At 43.6% G+C, this 25,175-nt stretch overlaps 2 protein-coding genes across 2 annotated transcripts; both read right to left on the bottom strand.

Annotated features, from left to right (window-relative positions):
* Positions 1–752: 752 nt before the first annotated feature.
* hacl1 (2-hydroxyacyl-CoA lyase 1) lies at positions 753–7,106 on the bottom strand. Its single transcript, XM_080500221.1, has 17 exons — positions 6,974–7,106; positions 6,694–6,798; positions 6,559–6,599; positions 6,386–6,466; positions 6,233–6,305; positions 6,084–6,161; positions 5,910–6,004; positions 5,685–5,797; positions 5,461–5,596; positions 5,146–5,251; positions 4,842–4,925; positions 4,603–4,704; positions 4,162–4,316; positions 3,033–3,191; positions 2,846–2,953; positions 2,584–2,770; positions 753–939 (listed from the first exon to the last, which is right to left on the bottom strand). Exons 1-17 carry the CDS (start codon positions 7,022–7,024, stop codon positions 907–909), a joined length of 1,707 nt encoding a protein of 568 aa, XP_080356347.1. The 5' UTR covers positions 7,025–7,106; the 3' UTR covers positions 753–906.
* Positions 7,107–7,716: 610 nt separating this feature from the next.
* On the bottom strand, positions 7,717–24,967 carry ankrd28b (ankyrin repeat domain 28b). Its single transcript, XM_080500797.1, has 28 exons — positions 24,824–24,967; positions 20,677–20,760; positions 19,698–19,776; positions 19,174–19,244; positions 18,859–19,059; positions 18,053–18,140; positions 17,790–17,932; positions 17,416–17,628; positions 17,033–17,111; positions 16,774–16,888; positions 16,583–16,665; positions 15,377–15,440; positions 15,203–15,271; positions 14,984–15,124; positions 14,704–14,815; positions 14,578–14,604; positions 14,147–14,221; positions 13,857–14,058; positions 13,679–13,766; positions 13,476–13,593; positions 12,322–12,541; positions 11,968–12,055; positions 11,789–11,872; positions 11,550–11,695; positions 11,355–11,437; positions 10,360–10,442; positions 10,118–10,209; positions 7,717–9,349 (listed from the first exon to the last, which is right to left on the bottom strand). Exons 1-28 carry the CDS (start codon positions 24,848–24,850, stop codon positions 9,063–9,065), a joined length of 3,162 nt encoding a protein of 1,053 aa, XP_080356923.1. The 5' UTR covers positions 24,851–24,967; the 3' UTR covers positions 7,717–9,062.
* Positions 24,968–25,175: the final 208 nt, after the last annotated feature.

Genomic DNA, 25,175 nt, shown 5'->3' with positions numbered 1-25,175 from the left:
CGAGAATCTTCTGAGGGTGTGAAGATGTTTCATCAGACCTTCCCCATTTTCTTTCAATAGCTGGAATTTGGCAATAACTGAAAAGAATCACATGTACATTGACCTGGATGATAGTTTACACACCGCAGATATTTTTTCCTGACTTCAATCCAGAACGACCACAAATATATTTTTTGCGATATAGAAAAAGTATAAAAAATAACTGATAATTTTATTAACATATATAAATATGGGTTCATATACGTTATATCCCACAACTAAAAGTAAACATTTGCATTTCTCGCATTAGATGTAAAACGTAAAACAGATTTAACACAGAGAATCTCATGGTTCAGGTCTGCAGGAGACACTATAACTCATTTTACATGTGTTAATGCTTTAAAGCTACGAGCACATGGAATGAAAAGCTCTGAAAATGAAAAATCCAGAAAAGCTACATCTCAGTAATGATTTGATCAAAAAATCCAAGTTTTCATTTTGCCATTCTTTACACTTGAAAAGTTATATTATAATCAGTTATGTATTTCATGCATCTTTCTTCAGTTAACAGTTATTGTTTATGGTTCTCGGCTCTCAAAATGCAGGAATTCTCTATTTTTCTTGTTGTGAAGTATCTCGTCCTGTGTTTTCATTTGTTGAAAGCAAATCAAGACAATGTATTGAAATATATTGGCTATTTATTGACATTATTTGTACCAAACAATCACAAAAAAAAATTTACTCAAGCTGCTCAGAACTGCAGCCCAATTTATATATATATTGTTAACATCTGTAGTACATTGTGTAAAAAATAATTTTTCACAGTCTAGTTGGAATTATTTCATGGAAATAAAGCACATAAATTGAAAAGCAGCTTCATGTTCGGAGTTTCCAGAAGAAAACCGTCACTGTTGTTGTGGATGAAGTCTACAGGTTGGAGCGTGTGAGCCAAGGAAACTCCTGCAAAGACACAACACAGCTTTGGATTAGATCCTATATGCAGTATGAGGAGAGGATAGAACTATTTACCCTCATATGTGCCCTCGAGTGAGAATGTTCTGCTTCAACTTTTTTGGAAAACACCAGAACAATTCAGATTAAGGAGCATTTCTGCTGCGGACTGCACCGGCGCGGAGCTCTACAGCTGTGGATACAGTCCTCAATACAACCTTCAAGCATGTCTGCGCAGGGTTGCGTGGATACATTCAACATAAACACAGAGGGCCAAGCTTTCTAATTATGGGAGCCCTGAAATAGAAAGGTCGGCCTGGTGTGAGATGGAGGGATTGTGAGTTGGAATACAAAAAGTTCGGCGGCGCACCTGGACTGGAAGGATTAAAGCTCAGTGGAGCGCGTCAGTCGACCACAAGGATCAGACGCCAGTCGAGTAAACAAACGAGCCGTTTGCTGCTCTTCTCCTCTGTGACATTCAACATTGTTCCCTTTCAAGCTCACATCAGTGACACGTCAGGCAAGAAAACACCCAAAGCCTCGGGGAAATTGGTAGGTTTGACATTCTTCTCCCATTTACTCCGGGTCACAAAGAAAGAAAATAGGCTGCAAGACGAAACCTAGAACATATGAAATAAGAGTAATACTGCACACTTATGTTGTGGCCAGCATTCTCACCTACAGCAGGCGGGGTGCTGAATTGAATAACTCTGTATGGAGGACAGATGTATGGTTGGATAATGCCAGTCCTTGGTTGTCTAGCTTTCATCAATGTGCAGTCACAATAAATGTAAAAAAAAAAAAAAAAAGGTACAAACATCTGGAACATGAGGATGTGCTCGTGTGGCGGATTGAGTTGTAGTTTTACTGTCTCGCCACCAGGTGGGGTTTTCTAAGTGAAACCGTATCTTCAGTTCATGTTCAATATTCACAGTCAGGTTCTGTGCCACAAGTGTTCACTTTTATCCTTTCTGTCATCATCTTCTGCAGGTAAATATGGAGACCTTTTCTTTTCTACAGTTTCTTTCTATGAAAATTAGAAAACTCCAATCCAAATGAGCTATTCTGACACGGGGCGGTTAACACCTAAAATCAAACCTTGTTGGGGGATATCAGCATACCAATAATTCTTTTCAATATCAATATCAAAACTGAATGAAAAACAACCAATCGTATACCAATCAGCTATAACATTATGAACACCTGCCTGATTTTGTGAACGTCCAGTTTTTTTGCTGCATGTCTCACATGACAAGGACAACACTGCACATTCTTTGGCACTTTCCCAAAACTTTAATCTTATTTTTGGACATTATAGAAATGCTGGCTTTTTTAAAGTTATTTACTCATTTTTAGTCCTTGATTTCACAGTTGGACAGATAATTTAACGAGTGTTGTGTTTGGATCTTATATTTGGGCTGCCATTTCTTGCAGTGAACACAATCTCTAACTTCACACCGTTTGCCGTTTGTTGTTCACAAACTTAGAACTGACCTGAGAAAGGAAGTTTTGTTCGGATTGAGAAGTCGCTCATCACTCAGGAAGTTTGATCTATTTTCGCATAATTTGTAATGGGTGTCTTGCAGCATCAACTTCCCACTGGCCCGTACAATCCTGAATATTCCGTTATATACTCCTACAAGTTGGAGTTACCTGCTGTTTCCTGTCTGATGAAGGATCAATAAGCACATTGAGTAGACTCGGCTTGTCCCAGTCGCTCAGGCTGCGCTGTAAGGCGTCACGCAGCTCCTCCACCGTCCTCACCAGGTAGCCCTGGCCTCCAAACGCAGTCATGACCTGGTCGTAGCGGGCCTCCGGTAGCAGTGACACAGGGGGAGCTCTGAGAGGAACCAAATCAAACAACCGCGATGAATCCAATCTATCAAAGTGATCTACCCAGTGATGTATAACTCACATTGCCGTCAGATCTCCCATCTGTGACATTTCTTTCCACGTCTGAGTATCCATTCCACTGTAAATTCCATTATTGTTGACCACAATGATGACGACAGGAAGCTTATACCTTTTAAAAACAACCAAAAAGCATGTAAGATGAAGACGTATTCTGGAGTTGAGCTGAAGAGAGAGAAACTCGGCTAAACCTGCACATGGTCTCCACTTCCATGCCAGAAAATCCGAAAGCGCTGTCTCCTTCCACACAGACCACCCGCCGACCTCGGTCTGCGCTCTGTTCCACCGCGGCGGCTGCGATCGCGAACCCCAGGCCGACTCCCATCGTTCCAAAGGTGCCCGCGTCCAGCCTGCACGGTATCGGCAGCAGTTAACGGCAATCTGATCATCACACTTTGAGACGTGGCCTGAGCAAATTCCTTTTGAGGGGAATCCTCTGAGTTGTTCTATCTGAACACAACGGTCCTCACATGTGTAACAGAGACGTCCCCAAGTGGGATAAAACATTATGTGGACCACTTGCTCTTATCAGTAACCTGGCAGCTTGTAGTTCAGTTGAACTAAAATGACTTTTACTCCTTATGACTATTAAGAAATACAGACACACACAATAAAGGGTAAAAAAAAAAGGCCTGTTTTACCTCTTATTATTAAAAAGCAGGCATATTAACCAGTAAATAATGACAGTTGCTATTTGGTCCTCAGGAAGAGTAAATTACTTTGAATCTTTTAGGAACAAGCTAAAAGCCTTTTACTTCACATGCTGCACCATTTCTGTTCACAAAGTCACTGCGTGGAGTTGATACACACGTCATTTTGCCAGCATGTGTGGATTTTCTCCGACAGTCTTTCTAGATGTGCGAGTGTCACCGTCTCCGTTTGTCTTTGGATGGCCTTCACCCACACACGGCTGGAATAGATACCAGCCACCATAAAGCTAAGCTCGATTAATTGCTACAGATGCTGCAATGGGTCTCAGTATTGTGTTGTGTCTGCGAAGCTAACGAGAAAGTTACGACCCACAGGGGCCAATTTCTGAAAAGAAACTTTCATTGAAAGAAAAACTGCAGTTTTGTCCTTTTGTCATTTCCCATGAGCCGTATATATTTGATAACCCTGTATTATTATTATCTGAAGCTTCTCTTCGTCAACGGGACCACACTTATTCCACATTTCTGTTGATAAACTCGGCGATGTCCAATCCTAAGGTCGGTATTCCTTCCAATGTGACCCAACAATGTAAATTCCCCAAAGCACATTTTCCATTCACATTACGGCACTGCTGAAAGTTGTGTGTTAACGCCCTCCTCCCAGCCACACCTGTGCCGAGGCAGGTAGTTGTTCAGCATCGTGCGCCCGATGTCCATGGTGTTGGCGCCCTCACTGACGATGACGCAGTCCCGCGGCAGCAGCTGCGAAATGTGATGAAACACCATGTAGTAGTTCATTGGCACTTTTACCTCAAGAGCAAGAGCCTGAAACAAAAAAAAAGGAGACAAAAGCACATTTATTCATTGAAATGGGTCATTTCATTCATCTGTAAAACACAATTTTACAAGTTTCACAACTATTCAAGTGCCAATTTTGAATGAAAGGTGCAGAAATAACTTTTTTTTAAATTGTTATCTGCTCATTTTAATTAGATTCAAGACAAGTACACAACAAGAGACTCAACACAACATGTCATCTAAATGCACTGCCATTATATTGAAGTCATGAGAGCAAGTAGCACAAACTTCATGTAAGAGCATTGTGTGTAACCTCTGAGGCCTTGGCATTGGAAACAATCTTCTCCTTTAATGCGCTCCACCACTCTGTGTTGGAGGGATACTGCCAGCCGTCCTTTTGGGCACATTTGAGGAGCTGAAAAGATACAAAACGTTTTGAAGAAGGTTGATCAGGCTTAAAAAGCAACAATGACAAAAAAAAAAAAAAAGAACGCAAACAGGACGGGGTCAGTTAAAGTGCAACTAAAAGGATTAAAAGAGAAAATAAAGTACCTGGTTGACAATAGCGTTGACGTCTCCCAGGAGAGAAACGGCTGGCCTCACATTGTTGCCCATCTCCTCTGCACAAAGGTCGACCTGCAAACAAGGCACAGAGGAGGTTTTTTTCATTTTTTATTTTTTTAATTAAACAAACATTTGCGGCAGAACAGCAAAGCAATGCCTTAAATTTGCCAAATGAATTTTAAACAAAGTGCTCACCCCATAGCTAAAACGATAAGTATAGCTGTGTTCGTGAGGATCTGCACAATATTTAGGAAGATTTGAAAGGCAAAACCCAGGAATAAATAAAACACACCTGAATGACCTTCACATTTGGATTAAATCGCGGCGGCAGACCAAAGTGCAGAATCCAGTTGAGTCTGGCCCCGAGCAGAAGCACCACGTCAGCCTGGAGGAGAGCTCTTGGACCAAATATAACAACGCCAGGAATGTCAAAATACTCGGCTGAGAATAAAGCAACATAAAGTACTGCAACAGCACACCCTTATTACTGCTGTGTAAAACTTCACAGTCATTCATATACGAGTTACCGTTCGGTCCGATATGATCAGAGATTACATTGTCGAATTTGTAAATAGGAGCAATTCTTTGGCAGAAAGAGGGGGCAGACCTGGAGCGGGCGGCCGCGACACAGTTGGGATGGTCATCTGGCAGCACCCCTTTCCCCATGGGCGTGGGCAGAAACGGCAGGCCGGACATCTCCACAAACTCTCTGAGCGCAGCCTCAGCTCTGCCGTAGGCGGCTCCTGTTGGGCAACATCATCAATCCTGTCGTCCTGAGCCAGCCAGTGAACCAACGCTTATTAAGGTGTAATGACGCTTGTGTTATATTACCTTTTCCAACAATTACCAGAGGTGATTCTGCTGCTTTCAGCACAGACATGGCTGCTGTGACCGCATCGTGGTCAGCCACGCCCACTGGTGGAGGAGGACAGCAGGACACTTCCCTGGAGGAGAGACACACTTCCTTGAAAGGCTTTACAGTTTAAATATAAACAAGTGATCTTATCAGAAATAATTTTTTCCATTTTGAAAAATGGTGCAAGGATATCAACAAACCTGACTTCGCTCCTGTCCACTTTAGCATTGACCATGTCCCCTGCGATATCCACATAACAAGCACCTGGACGTCCATATATGCTTGTCCTCACAGCCTGTTGGCAACAAAACTTTTGTCTGTATAGAGTAATATAACACAAATCTGTAGGACACATCGCCCAGACGTTTTGTTACCTTCTCGATCACTGTGGGAATGGCTTCCAGACTGCTGGGCCTCGCAGAGAACTTGCTATACAGTCGACACGCCTCCACCTGGCAAAGCAATAGCGTTAATGTCATGGAACATCATTTCAGGCACAACTCTCCCTGAACACAGGCATTACTTGGGGGAACTCCTGAAAAGCGCCTGCCGTCTCCTGATTTCTGTCCGAGGACCCTCCGATGACGACCACCGGCCTGCAAAAGAAATCAACACACTTCAGAAATAAGATAAGCAGAGCCCACCTGAATGATCCAACAGTATGAGAGTGTAATACCAGCAGTTCACGTTTGCATTGGCCATTCCACCCAGAGCATGAATGAGTCCTGGTCCAGACACGACCAGGCAGGCTCCCGGCCTGGATTCAGATAAATCACAAGACGTAATAAATAACTGATGAAACCCATATCTATTTATCTGACAAATCTATTGAGTGACTTGATGTTTTACCTCCCAGTAAGATATCCAATGGCAGAGGCTGCATAGCAGGCCTGAGGAGTGATACAATTTAACAGATCAGAGTATAGCAGTGTGTGTTTATTGACCCAGAGGTCAGTGGGAATGAAGCAAAGTTTAATGTTTTACCGCTTGTTCGTTGCGCATTCCCACATACTTGATGCCAGCAGCCTGAGCGGCCATGGCCACCTCGATGACGGGGACCCCCACAATCCCAAACATGTAATCCACTTTCTGCAGGGACACACGATTGTTTTACTGAACCTATGCAGAATGTGCCAAGTTAAACTGAGAATATACGCATCAGAACTTTTATCATCCACGGTAACGCAACACGTGAACTTTGACACACATTTCAGTACAAACAAGTCCGCGTTTTTCAAGGTAAAATGTTTACAAATTGTGTCACCTGAGCTTTCAGTGACTCAGCAATCAGCTGCGCTCCTGTCACTTCGTCCATGGCTCAGTCGGAACAAGCAGAAACAAATGGGTGGATATTTAAAAACCTGCAGTTTGTTTTCTAGTGTGACGTTGTGGCTGTGTCCACATGGACCCGCCCCCTCTTCGATTCACTTCCGTGTTACAAGCCAATCACAGGAGTTGGAGTTGCGTGACGTCAAACACAGAGCGCCGCTTGGCCTCAGTGAAACAAGAAACCCAGCACTTATAACTTTTTCCTTTTTTCAGGTTTCCCTTCAAATACTAACGAAAGTAAGAATGACGGCCACCTAATACAAAACGGAATTGTGCTAAATATTGTATTAGATGTTTATTGTGTTGTAGTTTTACAAAAAAAATAATATATATGTATATATATATTTTAGTTACATCATCATATAACAAAATAGAGATTGTGTGTTGAAATAGCCATTCATCTTCTATTCCACTTTATCCTGTTCCATCACAGGGAAAACACGAGAGGAAAACCACACGCTCACATTCACACCAAGGGGCAATGGAGTCACCAATTCACCTCACATGCAAGTTTTTGTACTGTGGGAGGAAAACCTCACTGACAAGGAGAACGTGCAAGCTCCATTCAGAACGGTAGTGTATATATATATATATATAAAATAATCATTTCCAAGAGGCTTACACCAAGTGCATGAAGTTAATTCAAGACAAAACCCCATGAAAGACTCACATTCAATATTAAATAACTCATTTCTTTATTACTCATAAAATATACAGCAATCTCAGTACTGAAAGAATTCATTGGAACTTTGAATTCACAGTCAATTTCTATATACAAGCTAGTTTCATTCTTCGAGAAAAAGCAAGGAAAAGAAAGAAAAAAAAACTCCTTTTCACACTAATGGACCTAGCAAATGTATTGTACATATTTCCAGTTAAAAGGATTCTCCAACAGACAGAAGTGGGATTTCTTTTATTTTTAAATTAAGGTCTAATCGAGTGGTTTCTTCTTGTCAAAATTAAAGCAATCAAAACCTGTCGACGTACATTTGACTACCAGAAGAGCAAAAAATATTCACACCCAAGAAAATCAAAACGCCGCCCTCTCATTGGTTTACAGTGTTTGTCGTCACGACGCTGAGCGACGAGACCTCAGGATTGGATCAGTGCTTATCACAAGTGTTTAAATACTTACCTAGTGCGCATCACTGTACTCTCACAGCTGCCTCTACAAACCCGCGTCTTCTCAGTAACTAATGAAGGCACAAAATTAACACATAAAAGGAAACCCAAAGTACACAAATAATTTATTCTTCAAAGACTAAACCGCAATGGACAGGTCAATATACAAAGGTGGGCTGGATCGACTAAATAACCCGGTGCACATATCAAATGTTTGGAACTTACTCAGGCCAGTAAGTCAGGTTTTATTCTTCTTCTTCTTTTTTTTTAAGACATGTAAATGGGTATATTAAAATTTAGATTTAAAAAAATAAATGTTTTTGCCCCTGTATGACTGACAGACTTGAAGAACAAGTGCATTCTGACGAATGGAGTGTGCGAGTATCAGCCAATGAAAACTGAACCACCCGCCCTTTAATCTCCACTCACTGATGAATTGAAACACCTCAGCGAGAGTCAGTGCAACCCAAGATGGTTGTCGTCTTTTTTTTTTTGTTTGTTTGTTTGTTTTTGGTCCCTGCTGGCTCAGCTCTCCGTAAAGTGCGACCGCCCCTCTTCAGCATGTTATTGCTGCGAACATGGTTTTTCCTCGTCTCCCCAACAAGTTTCAAGAAGTCTCTGTCGGGTGACGCAGTGGTTACAGAGGTTTCCCGGATGAGCTGGAGGACACGCAGTGCTGGATGAGGTCGGGATGAATGTGGGCCAGCCTGCTGCACCTCGTCCCTCACTCGCTGAAGATGAGGAAGACGAGGAAGACGAGGGGGTGGGGGGGGGGGAAACTCTTAAGGCTTCTGTGGGGGCTCGTGTCTCACTCTGCCCTCCCAAGCTTGCGGTGGGTGATTTCATTTAAGACACAGTGTGGGTGTGTGTATTTCTGCATTGGTTCACGTCCTCCCTGTGTCTCAGTACGTCTCCGAGTCCGAGTCATTGAGCTCCTCGTCTTTGTAGAAGCCGTCGTGGTGGCTGATGTTGTTGAAGCTGCAGTAGGAGCTGTGCTCGCCGCGCAGCGTCGGGAGGCTGTCGAAGGTGACGCTCTTGGAGGGGCTGGCGGTGTAGTGGTTAATGGCACTGAACGGGAGGGTGGGGGGCGTCGGGGTGCAGGGGGACACAGGCATCATGGTGGCCAGGATGAGGGCGAGGCAGTCGGCGACGTCTTTGTTGGGGGCACAAGCCAAGGCGGGCGTGTAACCTGCGGACGAGGCGTCACGTTAAGTGTCACATACAACCAGAGACCAAGGGCACAGCTTCAGGATCGTCAAAGCAACTCTTCAATTGTAGAGACGTAGGACTGGAATTTGATCAAATAAAAGCTTTTACTTCAAACATAAATAGTCAGAAAACTGAAAAATATCAAACAAATGTTCAAAGAAGAGGTAGAAGTAGCTTTTGAATGCCTGATACATTTGTCAATGTCTTAATAATAAAAAAAAAAAATCAACTTTTACTTCTTAAATCTCATTATAACCACTCACTGCAACAAACAATATTGAAAAACAATGAAACATTTTCTTTACAACTTTAAACATGAATATACAACTAAAAGTCTAATAATGACCAATAACACAAAACCAGCTAATAGATTTGATCCATTATCATAATAACACTTTGCGAATACTGCAATCATCACATGATTTAAGTAGTAGTAAAAATAACTTAATTTCTTGGAAATCAAATCTTTTTTGCTGATTTTGTCCAGTTTGTGGGCGGGTTAGTTGTCATTGTATGATTGTACATTTTTTTTTACCATTTTATTACATTTTCGGCAGGTTCTTAATAATCGGCTTTATTACATTTAAAATAGCAAAAATGATTACGCGACTGGTCGCTACGGGAGCTTTTGATGCTGTGGAGTTTAAAGTCAGATTTGCAGGTCTGGGAAAACTCTCAAAAGACAAAGTTGATCCAATTTAGACGACCAAAACTGTGGGTGTGGGTTTGTGCTCTCTCAAGAATTTACCGTTTTCGTCAACTGCGAGGACGCTGGCTCCCTTGGCCAGCAGCTCTTGTACCACCACAGTGAGGCCGTTTCTCGCAGCCACGTGAAGAGGCCTTGAAAAGAAAGGTGCATCTCAGATGTGCCGACAGGTCGACCCGTTCTTCAGTAACGCAAATCTACACATTAATGCAACAACACTGACACTCGGATCCATCAGTCGAACGGCAGCAGGGAGGCGCTAATGTGACAAGAGTGATACGTACGTCTGTAAGGCGGCGTTTGTGGCATTTATGAGGTTTCTGTCTGTAATCTTCTCCAATATCAACAAGGCACTGGTTTCATGTCCCTGAAGGAAGAAAGTGCAGGAAACAGAGTCACAAACATGTGCATGATGCTTTTGGAAAACAAATATGGTGTCATTTAACATTGTTCAACCACAGAAGCCTGTTTTAAGGATGTGATTTTCTAAATTAACAAGTCACAACCCTACAAAAACATGTTTTGAACATAATGGGTTTACATAAATAATATTTTATAACTTAAAATTAATGCGATTGGTTGCCATGCTTTAGTTTTGTGAACCTGCTTCTTAAAGAATGGAGTAGATTAGTCAATAAAATAATAGTATGATCACTTTGACAACATGTCACGTTAAACGCTGGTATAGCAAGTGACCGTATTTTGTAATTCGTGCATCTCTGTTTTTTATTTTTCTAAACCAACCAGTAAATATGAGAACATGGGCAGAAATTCTTTTTTTCTGCTAATTAATGACATATGGGTTATTTTTGCATTTCTTTCAATAGCATAGATTCCACAGTGGTTGGCCCAGCAAGTGGACCTGATTGATTTATTCATCTAGAAAATATAAAGAAACGTGATCCATTTTCAAACGCTCAATATGTCTAGGAACTTGTGTTCAGAGGTTCTTATTTCTCGTTTGTGAATAACATGCCGGGTGGGAGCGAGGTAAAGCCCTTTGGCAAATTTCTAAAGCAAGAAATGATGAATTATGTGTGATTATCATGACACTCTGGAGCAGATTTGATGGTATAATCAGCAGGAAATGGAGCATCTGATCACACTTGAAGTTGAACCCAAATAGGATCAGAAATATCTAAGTATTTCCTCAGTTTTGACACAAAGGCAAAACATTAAAAAGACCCAATAAAACTAGATGTTACTGCAGATGAATAATGAAATTGTTTTATCATTAGCAAATGCAAGTATGCAACAGTGCCACCACCTGGATACCCACCTTACTGCAGGCCAGATGAAGCGCAGTGTTCTTCACAGCATCCTGTAGCGTCAGATCTGCTTTAGCGCTGCTCACCAGCAACTCTGAGACGGGCAAACGCAGGAAAGACGAACCTATTATTTCAGTCCAGCACGGGTTATTTGAGCAAACACTGATCAGTGCGTCCCTCGTCGACGTGCGGAGGAGCGTACGCACCCACAGCGTTGGTCTGGCCGTTCTCGGCGGCCATCATGAGCGGAGTCTTCCCTGCGGCGTCCACACAGTTGACCTGAGCGTTGTGGCTCAGCAGCAGCTGGAGGCACTCCACGTGGTCGGTGAACGCAGCGGCGTGCAGGGGAGTCCTTCAAGAAATTGCGTGAGAGAAGATGATAACCCTTTACAAAAGGCCAAGAGGCCCGAACTCGTTGCGCTTGTCGTTTTAGGACTGTGCTCACCTGTTTTTGCCGTCCTTCGCACTGACGATGGCGGGGCCGAGGGTGTCTATCAGCATCTCGGCAGCACCTTCATTATCGTGGATCCTGGAGGAGGGGGGTGGGAGAAGAAGTTGTATAATTGCTTCCTGGTTTCGTCCTCGCATGCATCGATTGGTACAGAAGACAGCTCAGGATCTTACACAGCACAATGGAGGGGGCTGAAAGAATTGCCTTCGGCCTTGTGAAAAACCTCTTGTTCCAGCAAAACCTCCACACATGTATCGTGACCTGTGGTGAGAAAGAAAGAAAGAAAAAAAGGTGTCAAAAATCTCAACTCTATTAACATATTTTATCAAATTATTTAATCATTTCCCATCAAGGTGCGAAAAGAAAAACATAAAAACCAAATAATTGTGCATGACCACTCTAAATAGGTTTACTTGAGTGCCTCATCATACTCATGGCATCATGCTCAATATACGACGACACACAAAATATGCATTTCAGTAACAGTATTGATTGTCTTAAGAGGCGTTTGACGCTCTTCTCTGTACCATTGTAGCAGGCCCAGTGCAGTGGGGTGTAGCCTTGGTTGTCTGTTAAGACGGGGAGTGTTTCCACAGATTGGGCAGCATGCAGAAGGCCTCCCAGTACCCCTAAGTGTCCGAACGCCGCCGCCAGGTGGATTGGCGTGCGCCCTTTACAGTCTCGCACCAGGAAGTTGGCGTTGTGTTGAAGCAAGGCCTCCACACATTCTTCATGACCGGTCACAGCCTGCGGACAGAAAACGCTTCAGTCCAAATCGTGTCAAACAAAAGGCGAATGGACCAAAAATCGCCCCTGCAAAAGGCTCCAATCTGACCAAACCACCAAGCAAACGCCCGGCTTTGACAAAGTGAAAAGCATTAACTCCGAGACTATTAAATAGGAAAAAAGAAAACGCCATTACGTATTAATCGGATGTTAAATCTTTGTCCCAACTTCATCCGTTTTCTATATATCCTCAAACAGCTGCATATTACATGCTGTGTGGTCACATTACATTTCTGATGACTCCCCAGTAAAAAAAAACAAAACCTGTTTTCAGAGCTTGTGTAGACACAGATCCAGGCAGGCGATATAACCCACATTACAAGGTTTAAACTTTCTTTACATCAGCATATATTACACAACTGGAAGCAAGGACATGAATTCATCTTTCAGGAACTTGTATGATGAAGGAATCTGTTCAAAAAATAAATATATACCACCACACACACAGTACTCTGTAACTAGAGGAGCACTTCACCCTCCAGCTGCTAGGTGGCAGTGTTCGCCTCTTTACAGAACTATTTCCTCCAGATGAGGAACCAGACAAGCAAAGCTCACAGAATCTGAAATTGGTTGTTCAATGTGACAGGATTTTAAGTTCATGAAGTTGAAAGTTTGAAGACAGATAAAAAAGTACAACTGGCAACTGTTGAACGCCATCCAAAATAAAAACTAAAAAGGATTTTGATGGAGGCTAGCTGCAACTTGCAGTAAATACTTTTTGGTTTAGATGAACAGAAATCTCTATTGTGAAAGTCAGTAATTTGCACCAGCCACTTACGATTAATTTAAAACATCCAAAATCAATGTGAAGAATTTCAATGAGGTCAAAATCAAATCAATGGTGCAGAAAACTAATAGAAACATCTGGTGCATGAGAATAGTGGCGTCTCCTTACTCCTCTATGCAGGGCCGTCCTGCCCCACTTGTCTTTGGCTTCAACACTGGCTCCTTTATTCAGCAGGGAATACACACAATCTGTGTGTCCACTCAGGACCGACAGCATCAGAGGGGTCCTACAAGACAACAGGTGACAACATCAGCATTTACTGTTGAACAGCAGAGGGGAAAAAAAACCCCAACTCATTCCTTTTTACTTACTGTCCATTTCCATCTTGAATATCTACTGCACTTTGTAGATCAGCATTCCCAATAAGCAAACGCAAACATTCCGAATGACCATTTGTAGCTGCAGGAGGAAACAGACCCTCTGTGTTACTCATTGTGTATTACATTTGAATTATAAATTGCAGATATGTTGATGTTTATGAGCCTCCACCTGCAGCGTGAATAGGCGTTCGCTTCAAGGAGAAATCTTTGACTAGTATGGAGGCTCCCTGGTTGATCAGGACGTCCACACACTCCACGTGACCTTTGAAAGCAGCCAAGTCCAGAGGCGTACGTCCTTGGCCGTTCCTCACGTCTAGATCCAGCAGAGACTGCACCAGGACCTCCATCGCCTGATGGTGACCGTGGTACGCCTAGAAGGTGAATTCCCCGCGAGGAAGGCGAGATTAGTGGCGCTCACGTGTATTTGCAGGCGGGTAAAGAGAGCGAGGCGTTACTCACGGCGAGGTGCAGGGGGCTGACCGGCGCTCGGACGTCAGAGTCATTCAAGAGGTCCGTCCCCGAGGTTTCCATGAGCTGTAAAACAAAACATATCAAAGATAAAGAACATTTTTCTCCCTGTTAAGCCTTGTGAAATTTTTTAATGACTCATCCCGCGCTCGCAGGCGTTTTGGTAATGCTTCATCCATTAAGATGGATGACATGCAACTTAACTGCATCAACTGCACTGCTGTGTTCAGATCACAAGACATCCTAACAGCATACGATTAGATTTGGGGAAAACAGCCCTTAAAGTAAGCGCTTTTACTGGAATTTCAATATATATATATATATATATATATGGAAATGCTATAACTCTGACACCGCTCCATAATGAATATACGTGCGCTGGTGCGAACGTGTTCAGTGAAATCCAGTATGAATCCACTCACCACATCCAGGGGGGTTTCACTTGCAATCTGTGACAGAACGCGGGGGAAAGGTCAAAGCGTTAAACGTGACTTGGACAGAAGCAGCTGAATGTTGCTACGGCATATGTTGGGGACTGAAGCGCTCACCAGCTCAAGACACAGGCGGTGGCCGTACGCCGAGGCGTAGTGCACTGCGTTGTAGCCCTGACTGTCCCGGATCCCTGGATGCGCATCGTTTCTCAGTAAATATTCCAGGCACCTTAAGACGACAACAAACGAGACCTTGTCAAGGGAACGACACGCTGGCTCCCCGTTAAGTCGGCAAAAAACGGATCGTTCATGATCTTTCATCCACAAAAACATCAGCCCACACCCCCACAGCAACCGCCCCCTTGAGGAAAACTTGATATTTCAACGGGCTACTAACTTTCCATCTGTGTCGGAGGCGGCGGCGTAGTGGAGAGGCGTGCAGCCCCGCTCGTCCAGGTCGTTGACGCTGGCCCCCGAGCCCACCAGAGCAAACAGGCACTGGTAGTTACAATTGGCAGCAGCGTAGTGCAGCGGGGTCCTGGAAAAGCAAACACGGCTTGGGTCCTTGTTCAAATTTCACTCTTGATGCAAATTAAAGCTTTAAAATGGTACAAACCTGCCAAAGCTGTCCTTTCTGTTGAAGTCCGCCCCAGTGTTGAGGAGAAGATTGAGACATTCCAGGTTGCTGAGGAGGCGACGGGGGATTTATTACGGCAAAGAAATCATTAACCGGCTCAGCATCTACATCGCAACCCATGTCAGTAATGTCATGAATCTGTCCTGTACTGACCCTCCTGCCGCTGCAGCGTGTAAACACGTCCTCCCAAAGTCATCCGGAGTGTCAATATCAAAACCTGCCCAGAGGAAAGGAATGTCAGCAAAATAATGCACACATGACTGTGTAGTGTTCACACTTGGGGTAAAGTTGGCTGCTCACCAGCCGAGGACTCAAACTGTTCAGAAATTGTAAAAAAAAACCAAAAACAGTCTACGTTATGCTACTTAATTAAGATACACAAGAGAACAGCGCTCCGAACATTCTGTCATGTTCTACGATTTGTCCGCTTACAGCTTCAAACTGCACTAGAATGCACTGCCAAGCATATTAAGAACTTATCAAGTGGACTTGATCCGCTTGTGTGGTCAACAACAACAACAACAGAAGAAAAATGTCATTTCAACTGGAGCAAATGTGACAAGCATGAGCACGCCCTCATAGTGTGTGAGATTTTACAATACTGATGTACTGCGACCTTTTGGACTTAAAAACAGAAAACATTATCAGAGACTGGGGAGTTGCTGTGCGAGTATATTCAGTTTGAAAAATAATAAAAGAGTTGTAGTTGTTCTTGATACTTGAAATGTTTGTGCTGTTTGAGAATTGAAGAGCAGAAGGTCAAAAAAGTCTTCCAGGTTTAATATTAAGATAGAGTTAATGACACCAAGTTGTATTTTCAACGCACAGTGACCGTATTTTGATGTTTTTGTCGCACTTTTCTTATCGTAATGTTCTCCTTCAGACTGCTGCACTTTAGTCAGGAAGTGGTCAAATCCTCTCATGCACACATAACCAGCGTCCTCACGCTGGCTCCAGGGTTTAGTCAGAAGAGAATTGAAAATTTCAAAAGATTTAAATCGTCCCACAAATTTTTAATCTCCAATCTCCAATTTCTAAGCCAATTTAAATGTATTAACACACTTGATTTAATTTGATCAGCAGCTCATCAAGACCAGTGGTTGAAGATCAATAGGTCCTTTTTGTGAGATTTTCAAACCGACTTTACATCGAGACTTGCCAGTGAACGTCTTTCGTATCAAAGCCCTAAAACTTTTTACTGACGGACGTCTTCAGCAATTTAATTTGACCTGATATACTTCAACCCATTCGAGTGACAAGTCGCACAGTAATCATTTTATAGTCGTTATGCTGCTTGCAACATCAACTTGCCTGGAATGCTGCAAACCATTTCCCTAAAGAAAGAGAGCTTTTCCTCACCTGAAGACAGGAGCTTGCGGCAGCAGTCGGAGAATCCGCTGAGAGCAGCCAGATGCAGTGGAAACATGCCGTGAACCCCCCGCCTGAAACACACCACCGGTCAGCTTGACGTCATGCACAGCAATCACCCGACGATACCTTTTGCTTCATGGCGTACGGCGTGGAAGGCACCAGCGGGACGGTTCACTTACTTTGCCGTGTCGGCTTTGTTGGTGATGAGGGTGTTGATGAGGAGCTCGTGTCCGTATCGAGCTGCGATGTGCAGTGGTGTGTTTCCGTTTTTGTCTTCACAGTCAATCTCAGCACCTTCAGAGTGGGGAGGGGGAGACAAACAAAAAAACTGAAGTAAGCCCTTTGCTGCTGCTGCTACACTAAAAAGCAGTGTGGCGTTACAGTTCAGCAAGACAAATAAAGTCTGAGGCAGCTTTTGTGTTTTAATAAAGAGCTCACCGTTCTCAATGATTGCTTGGGATCTTGAAAACCTCCCGTGGATGGCCGTCATGTGGAGGGGAGTCTTACCATCTTTACTCTGAAGTGACATAAGAAATTAAGTGATATCTCAACACGGCAGGCCAACATCTCCAGTGTATCAACCGACGTCCACAAAATCGGATGGAAAAAGTACATTTTTGGTAAACAGACCTACAATTTTAGATGAGACATTCTAGATCAGTTATATTTTTCACGTTTGCTGGTAAATGATGAACATCAAACATGCATCTTTATTTCAACGGTCTACAATATGACACAAAAGCCCTTTCACATCCAAGTAGTGAGAAAATATGCGAGTGCCTGAACTGAAACTGAATTTCCTCAACTCCTTTTCAACCGACCTTGATGTTGACGTCGGCCCCGTTGCACACCAGCAGCTCCAGGCACAGCGCTCCATGACGTGACGCTGCAGTGAAATGCAGCGGCGCGAAGCCCTTCTCGTTGACCTGGTTGACGTTGGCGCCGCACTCGATGAGCTCGTTCACGACCACGTCCTGCCCGTTGTAGCAGGCCACGTGCAGAGGCGTGTTGCCATAAGCGTTGGGCTCATTGATCTAAACGGCAGAGGGAACAACGCGGCCATGACACAGCTATTGGGATCAAAACAAAGGACGACCGACAGTCAATACAGAGCGATCTTTTTTAAATACCTCTGGTCATAAGAGCGAGCAGAGTTTGTAGTGTGGAAAGACGATAAGTTTTGAGGGTAACTTACATCCACCCCCAAGTCCAGGAGGTACTTGACAACACTGATCATGCCACTCGATGCGGCTGCATGAAGGGGAGTGTACGATTTCTTATCTTTGCAGGCCACCTCAGCTCCATGAGAAGCCAGAAGCTTCACGACCTCTATGTGACCTGAAACCCGAAATACATTGATTTCATTACAGCCACAGCCACAATGCAACTATCAACATTTAAACTCCTTTTTAATCTAAATTCTTGTAGCTTGTGGACCACAAACAGGAGGAACTTTACCCATATAAGCTGCCCAGTGGATCGCACGGCGATCCTTCTTGTCAAAAGCATTGATGTTGGCTCCTCTGGACAATAAGAGCCTCACCATCTGGCACGAAAGCAAAAAAAGGAATGAGAGAAAAAATAAGGGAATTTCAAAAACTGAACACTATTGATGTCAGCCTGCAGCCTTTCAATACACTGTAAACATTGTGCTCAATGCCTCAATACTGGAGCCAGTGGGCAAGATTGCCGACTGAACACGTCATGGTGCCAAGCTTGATTAAAGCCCATTACAGAAATAATACAGCTCATTTCCTGTAATTACTCAGCAAATACAGGTAAGATGAACACTTCTGGACTCTTCGACTCAACACCATACTGAGTGTTAGTGAAATATGGATGTAAAATTAAAAGACGTTTTTAAATACTCAGTGTAGATTACATAAACAAAGGCTATTTTTGTTGATGTTTGGCCAGGACCGGATTCCCGGATACGAAACCTCTCAGCAGAACTCTGAGGTAATTCACTGTCAGCACGGGCTTCATGCATAAACGGGCAAAAATGCAATTGTTGCAACAGTTGCACACGGAACAATGGCCATTATTACAAGGCAAGCTGGGACTTCCTGTTCGTAAGAGAAGAACAGGAATTTGAACGGGAATGCACAAGCTCGAGCCGAACGTGAGAAGCTGCTAATGAAAACAATACATGTGGTGCAGTCTGGGTGGGAAGATCCTCATTCTGAGTAAAAAAACATGTTCCATGAAGACAACTCACATCGAAGGATTTGCTCCTGTAAGTGGAGGAAACATAAACCAAGTACCTCCAAATGACCACTGAAGGCTGCGTGGTGCAGCGCGGTCCGGCCGGCTCTGTCCGACACGTTCACATTACTAAGCAGCGGGACCAGGGCTTCGGCACAGCGGACTGCCTTATTGGCTGCGGCGATATGGAGCGGCGTCTGCCAGTTCTTGTCTCGGGCGTTTACGTCAGCCGAGTGTTTCAGCAACACCTGGACGGCCTCCTGAGAGAAAATGGAACGTGTTATTTCAAGCTCCACGTCACACAGGTGTGTAAAACGGTATGGGGAAGTGTGTGTGTGTGTGTGAGAGAGAGAGGAACAACCAGAGAACCGTACCTCGCTGCATGAGGCCACGGCCCGGTGCAGAGGAGTGAGCCACTTGTTATCTTTGGCGTTTACCCTTGCACCTACAAGACAGAGGACACCGGCTGTCAAGACTATTGAAAGTCACAGATTCCAACATTTAGAAAAGAGTGCATGTAACTTTGTGGGCGGACACAAAGACGTGGACTGTCTGGAGACATTTCAACTCATTGATTTCAAAGGTGTCGTTATGCTTTCAGACATTCAATACTGAGGAAAAGGGGGAACATTTTGCCAGTGGCGATTACCAATGTGAACATCATGAAGAACTTCCCTAAACAGTAACCACATCATTTTATGCTCATTCATGTGACTGAACAAATGAACAAGTAACTTTCACACATAAGCTCTCCAGTGGCACGAAAACACTCAGCATTTCTCGTCTGGAAAATGCAGCCAGTGCTTGCAACTTCAAGCACTTTGCTTTCAGACGGATGTCTGGGTGTTGGGTCTTATTTCTCAACAGGGGAAAAAAAAAAATCTTTTAAAAATCCAACCTGAAAGAATCAGCAGCTCGATGATTTCTGCATCCCCGAGATAGGCGGCAGCATGTAATGGAGTTCTCTTCTCATTGTCCTGGAATAACACAAACATACATTGCTGTGCAAAGAAACGACTCAGCTTGCAATTACAGTACTTAACAAAGGTTTTGGGCTGGTGTAACATAATGCCACTCATCTATTTTCTATGGCTCTGAGCACTCCGTCTTCCATTTTCTCCTAAAAATGTTGTTGCGCCAATAAGACCTTACTCTGAAGAAGAGGAAAACAACCGAAAACACCAGCAAGTGTCTACTAAGAACAAGCTTCAGGAAGAAGAATTAAAGGGTCCTGGAAGTGATGGTGTGGCCCCCACAGAGCCCCGATCTACACATGATGAAGCACATTTCATCCACAAGACATTTATATCTTCTCCATGCAAGTTCATTCAAATACTCAGCCAAGAAGAGGCGACGACGGTCACACAAAATGTTGATTTCTTTCCTGATTCACTTTGCAATTAACATTATTGATCAGCAAAAATGCCATTTTTAAAGCAGTTTTTCCCCTCCGGGCCAACATTTGCATAGCTCTGTTTATCTTCCACTCGTTCTCCAGGTTTTACAGGAAAATACCGGCTTTTGAATTTTACCACGTATACAGTGACACAGTGTCGACAATCACCACACAAAGTGGGTCAAACAACAAACTCAGTAAAGCCTTCCAGTGAAATTTACGCAAGTACAAAGCGGCCTTATCTTCACCCCCCCCCCCCCCCCCCCCCACAGCAGTAACAGTGTGGAATGCAATAAAATAAACAGAGCCAGATCATGCAGTGGAACTGTAAAAACCAACCATGTGCCTCTGTTTTGTACTCGGCATCTACAAACTGAAAGAGCTGCACGGGGCCTTTCAAGGACACTGGTATTTAACTTTCTGTGGTTATGCATGAGCGGTATGCGGAAAGAAATGAAGATGAACAACTGTTTGGTTTTACCTGTGCATTTACGTCCTCCTTTTTGAATATGAGTGAGCGTACTTCATCCGGGTCCACATTGAAGATAGCTTTCAGCAAAGCAGGCTGTGAAAGAAAGGAAAGAAAAAGAAAGACAAAAGTACAATTCAGTATGTATCTGGCTGATGTGAGTGAGACTATCTCACGCTTACATTTACCACGTTTACATATCATTTTCAATGTGACAAAATGGTTTCAGTGCAAATAATAAGGTCAAAATAGAGAAAACATTCAGACCTGTGGAGATGGAAAAACTTCCGGATATTCATCATCAAGTACCACAATACACACACGACTCATTTCTTCAGACATCAAATATTCTTTGATGAAATAATTAAAAAAACAAACAAATAAAAAAAACAAAGCACAAACTTGCAAGTTTAAGGTTTGTCTGAGGAAACTATGGACCTGTGCCACATGTCACAGTGTGATGATGGCTCTGGGTTGAACAGTCTGTTGGCAACAATCTCAAACACAGAGCCAAATATTACATCTTTAAATGAACACAAGTCTGGCTGAGACCTCCAATCTAAACAGGTGCTGCCCATCTTCTCTGTGGCTTGAGGCAGAGTTTAACAAGTTAGAGCTCCTTTGAATCTTCAGAGAGAAAAGATGCCTTCAGCTTCTCCAGCAAATCCACAAAACGCTTTCAAGATAAAAGCGAAGTGAAAGTGATAACAGTTGACGTCCCGTGTGAAGTCTGACTCATGTCAATCCTGCCTGGGATTCTTCAAGACCAGTTAAATTTAGCCCCTCCCTCCTTTGGGGTGCAAGAACAGTGAAATGAGCCGATGTGTCGAACAGGCTGCGCATGGCGGTATCACTAGCTGAGATTCTCTGACTAATTGTGGTTTCAGGACATGGAACTGAAACCGTGTTAACTTGGATTTACTGAAACTGCAATACTGGAGAACTTGGCATAAATTTCCTTTTGACGTGAAACACTCGTCGCATCCCTGCAGAGCAGATGATGGGAGCTGTTCGATTCAAACACTCGGGCCTCGTTCACACAATTCACAACAAAGTGAAAATGCATCGTTTCAGCATCGTTTCCAGGACCTTTTTGCCCATTTACACTGAAATGGCAGAAATGCTGAAAACAATGTAGTTTTTATGGTGCGTCACTGGCACAGGGAACACTACGCTATAAACAGAACTGAACAGTAGATAGCTGTCAGCAATAATGCAAATTCTAGCTAAAACGTTGCTAGCTTAATCGTGCTGGTAAGAAGCCCCACTATAAGACCAGTGTATGAAAACATGCAAACTCCTTTTTTTTTTTAAATTTACTGTACAACCCTTCTCTTCAAACCTTTGCACCACTTTTGTATCTCTCATCAACTTCGTGTGGAAACTGTGCCGAGATCAATCTCCCTATAAAAACCCAGGAAATGTGTAATTAAGAGTAATAACTGGCCTCCGTGTGTCACATTGGAAAGCTCAAGGCTGCTGCACTCCCCTGCCTCATCCAACACCACAACACCAGCATGGAGCCTTTGATCTGGCCGTTTTCCACCGGCCTGTGGGGAGAGGCTGGTTTGGCCGGGGAAAACAGCGAGTGGAGGGGATCCCTTCCAGATGGAACATTCCTGGCTTTCCTCAAAACTTAACTCTTCCCTCACTTTGGACAAGTTTTTTTTTTTTCAGGGGGTCTTGCAGTTGCAGCCACAATCAAAAGTAGTTTCTGAGTTGCGGCTGTGAATCGTTTCGATAGGGTCGCGAGTTGAGCTGCGACGTTGCACTCATGTCAACAGAGCAACCGAACCCTCTGAATGAGCATCGTGCAGCCGCGTATCCAAAACAAAGCATCACATGAAGAACCTGGAAGATCCGGTTACACACTGTGCAAAAGGACAACAGGTTTTAAAATTGCCTGCTCATGAATGAAAGCTGCAGTGCGTTGAAGATTATTTACTTAATTCAGGTCATGGTGGAAGCGGCTTGGAGCTGATCCCAGCAGCGAAGAGAGGCTACACTTATATTCACACGTATGTGCAATGTCCTACTCACCAATTAAACTCGAACGCATGTTTTCAGGCTGTGGGGACAACCAGAGTACCCACTTAAACAGGGAGAAGATGCATACGCAACCAAGAAAGGCCTCGAAGCCCAACAGACTCGTACCGGGGGATCTTATCACTGTGAGGTGAGAGTGCTAACCACCATACCACTGCATTGCCCCTGTTTTCCATAAATTTCTGATTGGAAAAAAAAATAACAACAAAAAAAAAACCCAGCACACATTTATTATTAACAAAATTAGCGAGGAGTAAAAAGACGCCAAAAAGTTTTCACCTTCAGACCACATCTTTGACGTTTAAAAGGTAACTCGTTGCCAGATGACACAGCATGCAGGGTGCAGTTTGAACAGCTTTGCAAGTAACGATTAATAGTTTACACGGTATATGTTGAGCCACATTCTTCTGACAAGACCAGCTATGAATCAACCTCTTGCAACCTAATGCACCACTTTCAAAATTACTTTTATGGATTACAACTCCAAATGGAAAATTAAAAAACAAAACAAAAAAAAGAAAAAAGATTTAACGGGAAACCCAAAACTTTCCAATAGCTGCTAGTAATAAATTAGACACACTCAAGACGAATGCTGAAACCAATGACGCAACATGAAGAGCAACTGGAGTAAAGAAGTGTTAAAATCTTGAAAACAAGGTAATGAGGTCACACGAGGCAATTCAGCAGTCTGATCGATGATAAACGGCAAGACAAACTGTACCATTGCCATCAAGAAAGCACTGCCAAACGGTTGCTTTTCAGAGAAAAACAAACAAACGGAAAAAACCCCAATGGACAAGTCTCTCATTTAGCCGTTATAGAGCCCATGAATGTCTGCAGGGTACAATGAAGGATAGACGACGCATTCACAAGGAATCACTAGTGCTGCTTGTACCGACGCCGTCTGCATCTCCCATTAGAATAAAAAGGGAAGGGCAAATGTGCATTTTTGCTTTTGGGTTGTGTGAGTGTTGTAGGAGATTTGCGAGGCTCCACTGTGCACCTCCTCTCCTCTCTCCACTCTCCACTCCTCATGCAAGCCAGGCTGGTTAATACAATCACCATGGAGACAGCGGCTCACAGGAGCTCACAGGAGCCAGGGCACACGATCATTCAGCCACACAGACAATAAACGACACATGCGCGTACTTATGTGACAAGAATAGCAGGCATGTGCAAAACAAAATCATTGAATGATAACAGGGAGCTATTCTTGTTTCCCACAAGTCGGTGTCAGGAGTTCAATATAGCAAATTAAAATAAAAGACACGTGTCTAATGTCGTCTCATGCATTTAACATTAGCATCGGTGCCAACCACCAAGATAAATTTACGTTTTAGATTAGCACTTAAAACTGTTAAAATTGGACTTCATAAACGAGGACTCACACAAAGGACATAACTTATTCATTGAGTCATCCGAAATCTGTTTTAAATTGACACACAAACCACAGATCTATATATATAAAAAAAAAAAAAAAAACCCAATGAGAATAAACCACAGATCTTCTGTCAGATCCCGACTTCGGTCCTGCACATCTTTAACAATAAAAACTCCTGGTTGTGTTCACATGTTTCACAGCTGACTCCAACGCTCCCAGTAACGGGTGCTAACATATTGATGTGTCACATTCACTAAAATCAACAGATCGCGTAATGCCGCTGTGGCAATCATTTCACACCACACTGCGCAGATTTATTGGTAATTATTAGATCTGTAAGCGGATCTTCAGCCCGGTTTTAGTGGCGTCTTGTCTCCTTGTGCTAATAGATCACTTCCCAGATGAGCAGCTCGTAGCATGTCACGCAGGCTGCGGCTAATTGCTGGAGATAAACAGTGCGAAGCTAACGTGGTCACAACTCAGTCTGCGTCTTCATGTAAACGTTATCCCGACGCGAGTACAAAAGGCGGCTCGAACCGCGCCACCTCACCCAGCGCCCCCCCCTTTCCCACCCGTGGGTGCCAGTTTATTTTCCACTCTAAAGAGAGGGGTTGATTTCAGAAAGTAGCCAAAAAAGACTCGGATTACATTCCGATGGCGGAGCTAGCCAGCTAGCTTAGCGTTAGCACTGCTCGAACTTCCATCTCCACTCTCGGCTCAATAATCACTCACCTGGTCTCGAATTTTGAGAACCACCATATTTCTGGGATTTTAACTGTTCTCATGCAGATTCATACAGGATGTCCGTGTCAGTAGCTCCCACTGCGCTGGTCTGCCGGAGGCCTGGCGTGGCTCTCGCTTAGCTCGCTCTGCTAGCAGCTGTCTAACCTGATGGCATGGAAGCAGACGAGCAGCGGAAACTCCATAACATTGCCGCCACCATATTTCACTTCGCCAAAAGCCGCAACCTGATTGGTTGTCAGCACGCACCGCGTTAGTATCGGCCTTCATGATTGGCTGCTGAGACCATCTCTGGGTGACAGACGCACTGTGCTGAACGTGGTGTCATGGCCCTTTGCAAACA

This window comes from Blennius ocellaris (genome assembly GCF_963422515.1).
Source record: "Blennius ocellaris genome assembly, chromosome: 8".
Lineage (NCBI taxonomy): Eukaryota > Metazoa > Chordata > Actinopteri > Blenniiformes > Blenniidae > Blennius > Blennius ocellaris.
The sequence above is the reverse complement of the archived record's forward strand: the minus strand, read 5'-3'. Positions and strand labels throughout refer to the sequence as shown.

What these genes read in the sequence shown, in the direction of transcription:
- hacl1 (XM_080500221.1), bottom strand. Translation starts at nt 7,024, where the DNA reads ATGGACGAAGTGACAGGAGCGCAGCTGATTGCTGAGTCACTGAAAGCT. An exon ending in TTCCCACAGTGATCGAGAAG is followed by an intron (nt 6,005 to 6,083) that starts GTAACAAAACGT and finishes TGTTGCCAACAG; the next exon opens with GCTGTGAGGACAAGCATATA. An exon ending in CATCAGACAGGAAACAGCAG is followed by an intron (nt 940 to 2,583) that starts GTAACTCCAACT and finishes GTGTCTTTGCAG; the next exon opens with GAGTTTCCTTGGCTCACACG.
- ankrd28b (XM_080500797.1), bottom strand. Translation starts at nt 24,850, where the DNA reads ATGGTGGTTCTCAAAATTCGAGACCAG. An exon ending in TCCTGGACTTGGGGGTGGAT is followed by an intron (nt 17,629 to 17,789) that starts GTAAGTTACCCT and finishes TCTGCCGTTTAG; the next exon opens with ATCAATGAGCCCAACGCTTA. An exon ending in AACGCCTATTCACGCTGCAG is followed by an intron (nt 13,767 to 13,856) that starts GTGGAGGCTCAT and finishes TTCCTCCTGCAG; the next exon opens with CTACAAATGGTCATTCGGAA.